The 12,512-nt window shown below is 34.6% G+C and overlaps 1 protein-coding gene across 1 annotated transcript in view; it reads right to left on the reverse strand.

Moving 5' to 3' along the window:
* Positions 1–7,178: 7,178 nt before the first annotated feature.
* The window catches only part of LOC123529959 (DNA replication licensing factor mcm2-like), a 31,630-nt gene continuing 26,296 nt past the window's right edge, over positions 7,179–12,512 (reverse strand). Inside the window, exons 16-18 of the mRNA XM_045310597.2 lie at positions 11,952–12,134; positions 10,942–11,097; positions 7,179–9,458 (exon numbers count right to left, since the gene is read on the reverse strand). Of these exons, the coding sequence (XP_045166532.1) occupies positions 9,348–9,458; positions 10,942–11,097; positions 11,952–12,134 (450 nt within the window). The 3' untranslated portion in view covers positions 7,179–9,347. The remainder of the gene's footprint in view (positions 9,459–10,941; positions 11,098–11,951; positions 12,135–12,512) is intronic.

The raw sequence follows: 12,512 nt of genomic DNA on the forward strand, positions 1-12,512 counted from the left end.
CAGACACTTCGGGGTAAGCACCCCTCCTCCTCCCAGGCCGCCCCTGACAACCCTCAGTCAATATATTTTCGTTTTATAAAACAAACTGAGCACATGTCTCATAATTCCCATATTCTGTCAATGCTTTTTCTGAGCATTGATAGTACATGGGAGATTTTTTAAACATACTGAAATGGTAACAGAAGTTGTTGTATGATCGAGACATGTGCTCAATTTGATTTAAAAGGCGAAAATATATTGGCTGAAGGTTGGCAGGGGCGGATTGGGAGGGGGGACAGGTTCTGACCCCCAAGTGTCTACGGTTTTTAACATATATTGTATTATGTTCTAAAGTCAGTCAGACTAACCAAACTAATAATTAGGTGATTTGCAAAAAATGTACCTCAGACACAACACTTGGCGGAGTCTTTGATGCTTGCATCAATGAATTTCCTTGTACATATTGGTTTTCGACTCATTTTGTGTCCGTATGGCAAGAAAATATTTTTATTGACATATCCTAAATGAACGTGTACTTATATTACTTAGATTTTTAGTTTACCAGGAAGGTTTTCTACCTGGTTCAAATTCTACCACCAGAATACATGATTTTGACGACCGAAGGAAACAATACATCACGGTTGAGAAACTTACACTGGATATAGCCCAAAAAGATAATAAAATTATGTCGTTATTTTCACAAAAGATGCAGGATCTTGCAGTATCAACGTTTATCTACCACATCAACAAATGAAACTATTGTTTTAATTAATAAGGCCAGAGTTTTTTTAGTTTTCGTTTTACGGGAGCGCCGGTCCTAAATATTGCAAAAGTGGAATCAAATTAAAATTCATTTTCCCGAGTTTTATTTTATTTTTTCCGCCGGTCGGTTGTTTACAGCCCCAAAGAAAATAAAATTAGTGTATTTTCATCTGGACGTAATTTCACAGGAAGGGAGTTTAACGCGTGCAAAATATCGTGTTTTGCCGTACATTTATCGGCATTAACAGGGTGTAAAATTCCACTCGCCTGCTCGCATTGGCGAGTTAAGTCTGAGTAGGACGAGTGGACCTCGCTGTGTACTCGACCGATCGGGCGAGTGTTTTTTTTACGTCGTTACTTTACCAAAATTCAGAAATTACATCTACAAAACGTCAACAAACTTTGAGATGGTTCAGTCGCTACCTGGATTGACTGGAATTTACCCGCGAATCGTAAAGATATCAAAACGTCATGCCGGTAATTTTCCATTCCACAAGCACGTGTAACCTATCGTAACATCTAATTTACATCGACACGTACACAAAAACCGTGCGAAGTGCATTCATTTTTTAATATTTTCGCTTCAAGTTTTCAACACCCCTTGAGAAATAATACTTTTTGAATCCTATAATGATTTTAATAAGATATCGACAGAAATGTAGGCAAAATTCTATAAAAACGGTCGAATTTTCATATAATCATTTGTAAAAAAATTTAAACAGCGCGATCTTAGTTACTTATTCTTTCTAAAAGTAAATAAATGATGAATACTACGGGCTTAAAATTCAGACTTTTGACCAGAAAGTACAAAAAAAAACAGAATAAAAAAATCTTAAATAATGAAAAAGCGGCTGCGATTACAAAACATGGAGTAAGACGATTTTTGGCAACAGATTTCTGTTAGTGCGGCAGAATAGGTTACGTGACCTCGTGAACGTAAATAGAAATGCGATTTTAAAATAAAGCAATGTGATGTCACTGCGGTTTTTAATAAGTTTTAAATGAATCCCTTTTTACATGTATTTTTTGACCAACAATTTAAAAGTTTTTCTGTCAAACAATAATGTAAATTCCTTGAGGGCAAATAGGTCACAGAGGTAGGGTATCCACTATAGTAACTATCGTTCGAGACATTTACCTTTTATACGGGATATAGCACATTCGCTTTTGATAACAAATTAAAGAAGAAAATTTTTTTTTGTTTTCTATTTCTCAGCAATTTTAAGAACCGATGCGGTACGATCAGACAGTGATATGTCACATGGCGCGAAAACATGACGTAATGCCATTACAATCTCGAGCAAAAATACCGCTTTGATCTCCGCTTCAGATGTCAAGATACTGACACACTTCTTTTAGCTCTTAGAGGGGTGTAAATTGATCATGAAAACAAGGTCAACATTACTTAGTTTATCACTGAATAATTACCGATAATCTTTAACGTTTTTTTTTCTCTCTTTCTACACGGTGATGGACGATGATTGTGTCCAAATATTTTTAGACACTTTTCAAAATATATATTTTTCGGGAAATAATAATACTATTGTACATAATACTCCTTCATAAAAGTGACAGTATTAAAAGTATTAAATTGTCTAAAGATTGTCTTACTCACATTTTGTTTTCAATAGATTCAACTTACAAGTTTGCCATAGAAAGGTAATACAATATCAAAGGTGCGTTGACATTAAATTTTATTCAAAACATTAGTTGTTTGCAGAACAAATAAATGTTTGTAACAGCAGATTTTTTTACATTTTTATTTCAATGGTGACCCCTCACACTTTACACAGGCTTGGGACTGTCTGGCATAAAGCAGCTGGTAGTGTTGGCAAAATCTCAGACAGATGGTCCATTTCTTTTGTAACTTCAATAGAATTCATAAGTGTATAAAGAATAATAAAGAATACTGTTTATTGGAGACAATATTTTGACAAAAAGTGATGCAATTTCAGTACTTGAAGTTAGTGTAGTATAAAAAGGTGCAAATTACAGAAGCAACTTCAGTACTTGAACTAAGTGTATATAAAAAAGGTTCAAATTACAGAGTTAAATGAGGTAAATTTTCAGATTACTTTTTGCTAGATTATCTTCGTTTTCATCACTGAAAAAAAAAATCTTGCCCTCTGCACTGTGACTGTTATTCAGAGTTATTAAATACTTTATTTTGCTGATAAAATCCAGTATATTATGAGCTGGCATAAACTGTAAAGTTAGCTCGTTAAAGATGATATTGGTGAAAGATACAATAAGTAAATATTATGTATAAAAAGCAGAGGTTACACAGCAGAAGATGCAAGCAAACCAAACCATCAAAACTGCTACACTACTAAGCCACTTTATACCAGACGTGTTTAGTCTCTACTTGCTGTCACTGAAATTTACTGTGGCTGTTGTAACAGATAAAATAATTTTTGTCTTCCACTTAAATTAAGTAAAACAAGCTTTCTGAATTTTAAAGACTTGCCAGTGTGAGTTAGTGCCTGAAGCAGTTTATTCACAATCATGCATGAAAATTTTATTCAATGTTCATCCTGTATAAATGGCTTTTATAGTCTTAAAACATAACAATACATCACAATATTAAATACTGGACACAACCACAAGTAAACAAAACTTGAAACGAAAGTTCATCAAAATAAAAAAAAATCTTAAAAAATTCTATTTTATTTTTATTTTTTACGAGATGCTCACTTTCAAGCTTTTTATTTTTATTCCCTCCTCCCCCTGCTCATTTTTCAAAAATCTCCCGTAAAACGAAAGATAAAAAAAACTCTGGCCTAAGTAATGATGAATTCGGCCCATGAGTTTGTTTGTTTTTTACTAGAAATCCTAGATGATCACCTAATACACTCGCAACTCCGTAACAACCGAACATCTTGTCTCGTACAAACGGTTTAATTTTTTTTAACAAATCGCTTGACTTAGTTTTTATGTTTTAAACATGTCTAAAACAGTGGTTTTTGCAAAAAGCGAACGTTGCCCAGTTACCTTATATAACCATACTGGGCTACCTATGGGCTGCACAAGAAGTTAGTCATTTTCAGATACATTATTCGGAATTTCGTGTTAGTAAACAGAAATTTCGGCCTGGTAACTCGAAATTTCGATAAACGGCCTGGTAACTCGAAATTTCGATAAACGTAACTCAAAGATGTATTTTTGAATTTAGTATTATAGATATATATAGTTGTTTTTTTTTTTTTTTTTTTTTTTTGCAAACAAAAACATCTGCTACAAACACAGAGTCAGAAAGATAAATGTATTAAAAATAACTGAAGTTTAATACCAAATTGCATCTTGGAAGATTGTTCAACTATACGATATATTAGGAGTCTATGTTATAATGTTAAAACTTACGTTTTGCATCAAGAAATGCTCATATCTTATAAATTTCTACGAAAATTATAGCATATTTTTCACTGACTTAAACAGTCGTATTTTCTGTATGCTGAAACATTCAGCAGTATTGAATTATTTGTGTTCTTTTTTCCAAACACTTATATTGATCTACCCACAAACAAAAACATCATTTTTGTTTATTGCCATGTCTTTCTTGCTCTCTGTACTGGTGTTTCTGGTATTTTTAAAACCCATGCCGGTATCTGGAATGAGATGACCCCCATGCTGTTGACAACATTTCGTGCATTGACTATATGTTTCTATAAAATCCAACAAAATCAAATACAGATCTATTCATAGTTGCCGTTGTCCGAAAAAACAAAAAACGTTACGCTACAAGTGATAAAACTCAACCGAACTTGTGATCGTGTCGTCACGTTATTTTCCAGAGTGCTACAAAGGAAGTATTTCGTTTTGTTTTATTTATTCTATAATCATGAAAGAAAGGTAGTTTACCATGGTGGGAATTTATGGCTATATGGCGCCTCGTTACTGCCAAAACTTAGCCACGATCATCGTCTATAACCAGCAAAAGATCATTATTTTTTGTTTTGAACATTTGTTTGTTTCGAGTTTAACGCAATTTTTCAACACTATTTCAATTTTTTTTTTTTTGTGACGTCTTATAAAAACTATTTCCCAAACTTGTACGCCATAATTTGTTTTATAGATTTTCAAAATTTCTCTGGGACGAACCCCGGATATACGTGTCAACCAATTATCCAAGTTAGAACAGTATTCGCTCTGAATTTTGTAAAATACAAATGTATACAAAATGACGGCACGATATTTCAAAGGCGCACAAGTTCGATATTATACAATTATTGACTCTTGAGCCTCGGTCAATATTGCCCTCTTCCGGTTCTTCCGGTGAATATCACATCATATCCAGTGGCTCAAGAGACAATAACTGTTTTATTATATGGGCTCAGGTTTAGAAATAAGTAACAAATATTTGTTGCAAAATATTTAAGAAAATGCAAGTGAAGTTTCAAATCAATATCTGCATTATTTTTGGAGATTGTAACATGCAAACCATTAACCAGGATTTTCTAAGTTCAAGAGGAGGACATAATTTGGCCAAAATGCATGTCAGTTATGGGACTTGGTACTACCATCTAGTTTTATGACCCCACAGACACATATGAAGTTTCAATTCAACATCTGCATTAGTTTTGGAGATAGAAAATCCTGGTTAATGTTTAAAGTTAATGGCAAGCAAGTTACTATCCTGATTAATGCTTTGCATGCAAGTTACCAAGTCCAAAAGTGGGGTGGGGGTGCATAATTTGGCCAAATTACACGATAGAATTATGCGACTCGACTCAGTGAGGTTGGTAATTGACCTAGAAAAAGAAAGAAGAAGTTTCAAAGTTATATGCCTTTAAATAATACTTCCTTGCAAAACTTAAACAAAGGTGTGGGGAGTACTAGAGCTAAAAACTTTAATAACCAAAGTCTGCAAGTTATTAAAAGGCAAAATTTTGAAATTATTGCAGGTATAAAGTTTCACAACTTGCTGCACTAATCGAGTATTGCCACTATGAGCAAGTTCTGCGAATTTAATTGAGTATCTTAAATAATGAACAGGATATTAGACTTCGTAAAAACCCTTTGACTAACAGGGATGCCTATAGGGCAATAGCCCTCTGTATTCTTTGAATAGTAGATTTGAGAACGGCTGGCTGACCATTTTGGACACCAAAGATTTTTTTAAACTTCTGGCATCGTTTATTGATAGAAAACATTCAGGATAATATAAAAGCAACATTAACATGCAAAAAAAGATCTACAAGAGTGGCAAACTGTCACAATATATGCTCTAGAAGCAATTACTTTTGACTTCTAAATTCCTATCCTTATTGATCTGTCTAATTCAAGTGCCATAACTCAAGATTATTAGACTATTCATCCAACTTGACATAGTATGCTCGTGAAAATCCTCTAGTTAAGAAGATAGAGCAGATATGAAGTTATTACGCCATTTGATCTTTAACCTCCAAGTGTGACCTTGACCTCGAGCTTTCCTTGTGCGCTCTTGGTACAGTAAACAAATGATGTTCGTTTTATGAAAATTTTCCAAGCCGTTTAGTCAATATGGAGCAGACAGCTATTTCACCTTTGACCTCAGTGTGATTGGACTTGGTGACCTCAGTGTGATTGGACTTGGTGACCTTTGTGTGATTTGCACATCATCTTGATGAGGTTTAAAACTGATGCTAGTTTTACGAGTCTTCCAAATTGTTGAGATATATAACACACACTATGGACAGATGAATGTGTGTGACTCCAAAACAGACCCCATATACTTTGTATCTGGAAGTATAGTAATTAAGAATGACAAGAGTGTATCCCTATACCCAGAAACATTATGATCAACTTTGGTGAACATTTGGAGTGGACATTACATTAGTAATTCAAGGACCAAAACTCCGGAGACTGATGACAATCCAGCTGGTTATCAAATTTGACCAAGATATTACATCCGTAAGCATTGCGTCAATCGATAAGAATTAGTAGTTTAAACTCATATCTGGATCTTGCAAACAACCCTGCAATTTGGTCCTTCGGGGTCATTGATTTCAACTCATTTAGATTTGAAGATTGAATACTGCTTAAGCCGGTGCTAGGGGGCGTGGGCAATGTTGCATTTTCCATTACTGCTCATGAACATACTCAATCAAACCGAGTCTGCAGTTTTCACCGTTTGCCTTGTTTTCGGTGCTTCCGAGGGATCTACTTTCCAGATTTTATTAATAAACCACCATTACATTAGGTGGGTCAATCAGCAGACTCCTTTGTAGTTTAATACAAATTCCTTTTATGAACAGACAGTAACTTCATTGCAAACAAGACCTTGTACTGAACCTTCCATCTAAGTTAGGATTAGTATGGTCATATATTTGTGACAGACTGACAGACAGGACTTCTTCTCTGTTCAAGTTATGACACTTCTGGAGTAAGTTTGGTCAGACAGCATTATGCTGTAAGAATTACTCCAGCATAACTACCAGTAAAGAAAAACAATGCCTCGATAATCTGAATGTCCTATTTAATTTCGTAATCTTTTATACATGAAAAAATGTTTTCCAAAAATTTACAGTTGACTTCTTGCTATACATCTGTACAAAAAGTAACAGAAAATTAATTTATGGAGAGCCATAAACAAATTCAAAGAAATAGCATTACAAAAATTTCGACAATTACTCTTAACAATATAAATAAATGCATACAAAATGCAGACAGTAATTAAAAAAAATTTAGACTGGAAAAGAAACAATCATATCTTTCATTGCACATATTTCAACACGACCTCAAGCCATTGATCCGGTCACAACATACTCATTTAATTAAGGTATCTAATGTGCATCTGTCATTTGGGTCCAAATAATTGGACATTTTGGGACAGCTTGATAACTTTTGACTGTCGCTGTCCCATCGCATCCAAACTTATTCTGCATATTTTTTAGGAAATCCCCAATAAAATCCGTTGGGAATGTTTTCTGATACAATGTATTTCTAATGATTACATCTCTGAAAATGAATTTGTTGACATTTAAGCATAAAATTGCCTTGCTGACATTTTTTTAATATATATTTTGTGTTTGCTTTCTGCAATTTAGTGTCATCGGCAGTCCACTGTGTATTGAAACTGGTGTCAGGGTAGATATCTCCTTGCACCTGTTCACATCATATTTCCGAAGATTTAAGTCTCTAATTTAAGTTTACGAGTTATAATCAACCCACTGTAAGTTTCTACATGAATATTAACGATTAATTTATTGGAGCATGTATGACCAGTATTTTATGACATGTCAGATTGTCTTCGTTTTCACATATGGGTAAGGCTTAGAAAGATGACAAATGTAAAATATCAGATCAAAATAAGCCAAATGGGTAAGGCTACTTTCATTTAAACATTAATAGTTAGATATTTACTTCAAATGTAGAAAATCCTAATCAACTGTATTTAACTGCAAAACACAGTAGATTTTATAGTGGCAGTAAACATTTTTGTTATATACGTATATAAATTCTGTAAAAAATTCAGCTTCTATTTGACAAGTAAAGATGAACAGGCAGAAAAATTTTTGGTATTGTACTTTTTGTATTGTACGTTGCCAGACTACTTTCATTAATATGCACGACCCGACACAGTTCTAAAAAAAGTACACATAAAAACTGCTAACATTGATAAACATTGAAGATTCCGTTCAATAACAAAACAACAAACAAAAAGGTGGAGGTATATAATAAAAGTGTCATTATAACGGTAGCTAGTTCGGGGATTTTGTATTTGGCTCTCGGGGATTTTGCAAGGTGGGATCACACTCGGCGCGCCTTGAGATCCAATCTGGCAAAAATCCACTAGAGCCAAATATAGCATCCCAGATCGAGCTATTATTATTATAATAACACTATTATATTGTACTTAGCTATACATGTACATGAGTATACACTATGTACTTACTGAAATATGGTCCGGTATACCTTTAAAATGATCAAAATTACGAAGAAAAATGCAAAATTGGTAACTTTAGATAAATTACATGCACATGTAGTAATTGAAATACGAGTCTAGTATTCCTTCAGCTGACAAAATGCAGTCAATGCTGCTCTGAACATGTTTTACTGAGAGCATACTGGTGAGCTTGAAAGTATTTGAACACACATTAATAAGAACACAATGGTAAATGTAGCTGTATTTGAACACATTTTACTTAGACACATCAGTGAATGTGCCTGTATTAGAACAAAATTTACTGAGAACACATTGGTTAATGTGCCTGTATTTGAACACATTTAAACAATGAACACAGAAGTGGTCTACTTCAACAAAACTGTCAATTCCTAAACTACTTCAGTGTAAAGTATGAATTCCAGATAAAGGTTGCACAGGTTCAGTCTCTGGTGTTATGACACCTAAAGTTTGTTTTGCAGACAGAACTTTGCTTGATCATTCGTAAGTATTAAATTATACATCGCATTGGCATTTTTACCATAGGTGTCATACCTTCTTCTTTAAATACACCATTGTTCTTTTCTTGAATTAAATGCAGTTTACTATGACCAACAAGAAATAATATGTTACCATAAGCAACTTAGAGTAACACAAATGATCATTTCTAATTCTTTCTTCTATTTCATTTAAAGATTAGCACTTTTTTCAATCTTTTGTTCGTCTGAATCCATTCAATATTAATCTATACATGTTGGACAACCATGTTGCGTTTGGAGTCATAGCTGAATCTGTTTGCCTTGAAAATGTCACTGTCGTAAAATGGGGTCAGATTGTGAATGTTTATCTGTCTAGCCTGTAAATATAGTGATTATAAAAAGTTTAGAGAAACCATTTTCTTGCTGCCTGAAAAACAAGAGCTGTCGGAGGACAGCAACGCTCGACTATTCAACAGCCTTGTCAATTGAATGAATACTAAAGTCGAAAAAGGGGCATAATTTTGTAAAATTGGGAAAAAGGGTTATGGAACCTTCAAAGTGCTTATCAGCTCATAAAGTGAACAAGTGCGTGAAGTTTCAATCCTTTCCCATATGTGGATAATGAAATACCAGCTTACATACAAAAACTTAACCAAAAACTTCTAAGTCGAAAAAGGGGCATAAATTTGAAAAAATTGCAAAGTAGAATTATGGGACCTATACAGTGAATGTCAGATCATGACAGTGAACAAGTGTGTGAAGTTTCAATCCATTCCCATTAGTGTGTACTGAGATAACAGCTTACATACAAAACCTTAACCAAGAATTTCTAAGTCGAAATGGGGGCATAATTTCATAAAAAAGCAAAACAGAGTTAAGGAACCTGTGCAATGTAGGTCAGTTTGTCCAGTGAGTAAGTGTGTGAAGTTTCAATTCATTCCCACAAGTCGTTACTGAGATACCAGCTTACATACAAAACCTTAACCAAGAATTTCTAAGTCGAAAAAGGGACATAATTTTGTAAAAAAAGCAAAAGAGTTATGGAACCTGTGCAATGTAGGTCAGTTTATCACAGTGAATAAGTGTGTGAAGTTTCAATCTGTTCCTGCCAGTGGTTACTGAGATACCAGCTTACACACAAAACCTTAACCAAGAATTTCTAAGTCAAAAAAGGGGCATAATTTTGTAAAAAAGCAAAATAGAGTTATGGAACCTGTGCACTGTAGGTCAGTTTATCACAGTGAATAAGTGTGTGAAGTTTCAATGCATTCCCACAAGTGGTTACTGAGATACCAGCTTACATACAAAACCTTAACCAAATCGGGACGCGGACACCGACGCATGGGTGAGTCCAATAGCTCTACTATTCTATGAATAGTCAAGCTAAAAACAACTGAAATATGTTTAAAATGATTTACATCAAACCGGACTAGAAGATTGCTTTGAAGACAAACTAGAAATACATTCTGCATGCCCACGGTTAGAATGTCGAGCCCGCCAGCACCTTTGGCCTCTAAGTGTGACCTTGACCTTAGACCTAGAGACCAGTTCTTGCACATGGCACTCAGTCTCATAATGATGAACATTCATGCAAAGTTACATCAAAATCCCACCATGCAATAAGAAGAAATGCTTCGGACAAACCAACAACTATATGGAGCTCTTCCCAAGCAGACTCGACAATAAAACTGACACTTCAACTTCAATGCCAACATAGCTATCGAAGTCTGTACATACGAATTACAAAGTGATACAATTTTTTAATTGGGTTAACACATTTTTCAACAGAATTTCTGATTTTTAACTGTAAGCACTATAGCTGTACCCATAGTAATAGCAAATCAGGAGTAAATATCAAACCTTATCAGCAAGATCTTTGCATGAGATTTCGATAATTTCCTGTTCCTGGCCATATCTATTCCTCTGGAACGACATCTGGTCCTGAGACAACTGTTTCAGTATGAACAAAAGCAACTCATTGTTGTCTTTCTTGAAGGCCAGGTACCGGCCAAATGTCTGAAGGAAATAGGGAACCTATTGTCAGTTCAGGTGATCAAATATGTACACTAAATATATCATACACTTCTAGAGATTTAATTTTGATCAAAGAGCTGTATACATTACCATTATAGTTACAAGGTCTGAAACATATTTTGTCTTGCTCTCATCAATAAATAATACATAAATTTCTCAGTTCCAAGGTCTAAAACTTTTCTTTATCTTGCTCTTGCCAATAAATATTACATAAATTTCTATGTATAGAAAATGATGAACATTAACCCTTATCATGCTGGACACTACTGATCCAGCCTTTGCAACCAGTGCAGATTATGATCTGCCTGCACATCCATGCAGTCTGATAAAAATCTGCACTATTCGTCATTCGGTCTGTATCTTTTAGGTAAGCACCTCTTTTAACAGTTAATGGTACTGTCTAAATTAAAAGATGGGACATGTTCTTTATAGGAATTAAGCAGAGTAAGGGTAAAATGATGAACAAGCTCTACAATCAGTATTTTCATCACCTCTACATTCGGTCTATTGGTTAAGATCGTTAGAGAGCGTTAAGATAACTTCACCTAAGAGGAAGGTAACAGTTGTACAGAGTACTAAATGTGTTAATTCCATTATCATTTTATTGTAATTAAATTTGCTATTTTTACTGGATGCTGCAAAAACTAATACTGTGTCTACTAAATACAGATGCCCACTAAGACAGTAGCCACTCAGTAATGGAGCTCTATCACAATCTGACAAAAGATATGATGGACCCTTCAAAAGATTTCTTTTAGCACATCTATATTCTCATGGTTGATCATTTGTAAAGTTGCATCCAACTCCAGTAGTTTAACTTTCCTGAAGGAACATACCTTTCTCATTGTTCTCATGACGCTGAACTTTTGTGTACTGATGAAACTTTCAAGCATGATTCTAATGGCCATATTCACATCCTCCTCGTTTACATAGTCACGCAGATGCATCTTGGCGTGAGATTCCGCCATACGAATCATTGATTCTATGTGACGCACTGTAATTGGTATACTACCTGTGGCCTGAAAAAAGGTATCACTAATGACACAAAGTTTCCTATGAACATTTCTCCTGTAATGAATATAAGTTTTTAAGCATTTCTTTTTTAAATACTTGATTCAAATCAAAACAAGCATATAGTGGGTATCTGTTCATGTCAGTGGAAGATCCAAAATTCTTTGTGAATACAAGATGAAATACTTTACAAGTGGCACAGCCACAAGTAAATCCACAAGAAAGATCTAATATTCAGAAATGAACAAGAGCTGTCATTAATGGTGACAAATGCCCCCGCAGTGCCTTGACCTTTGACCTGGTGACCCCAATGTCAGTAGGGGTTATGTACTCAGTAAGTACTATTAGCATTTGTAGTTTGAAGGTCCTGGGTGCAGTGGTTCGCG

This window comes from Mercenaria mercenaria, chromosome 13 (genome assembly GCF_021730395.1).
Source record: "Mercenaria mercenaria strain notata chromosome 13, MADL_Memer_1, whole genome shotgun sequence".
Classification (NCBI taxonomy): Eukaryota; Metazoa; Mollusca; class Bivalvia; order Venerida; family Veneridae; genus Mercenaria; species Mercenaria mercenaria.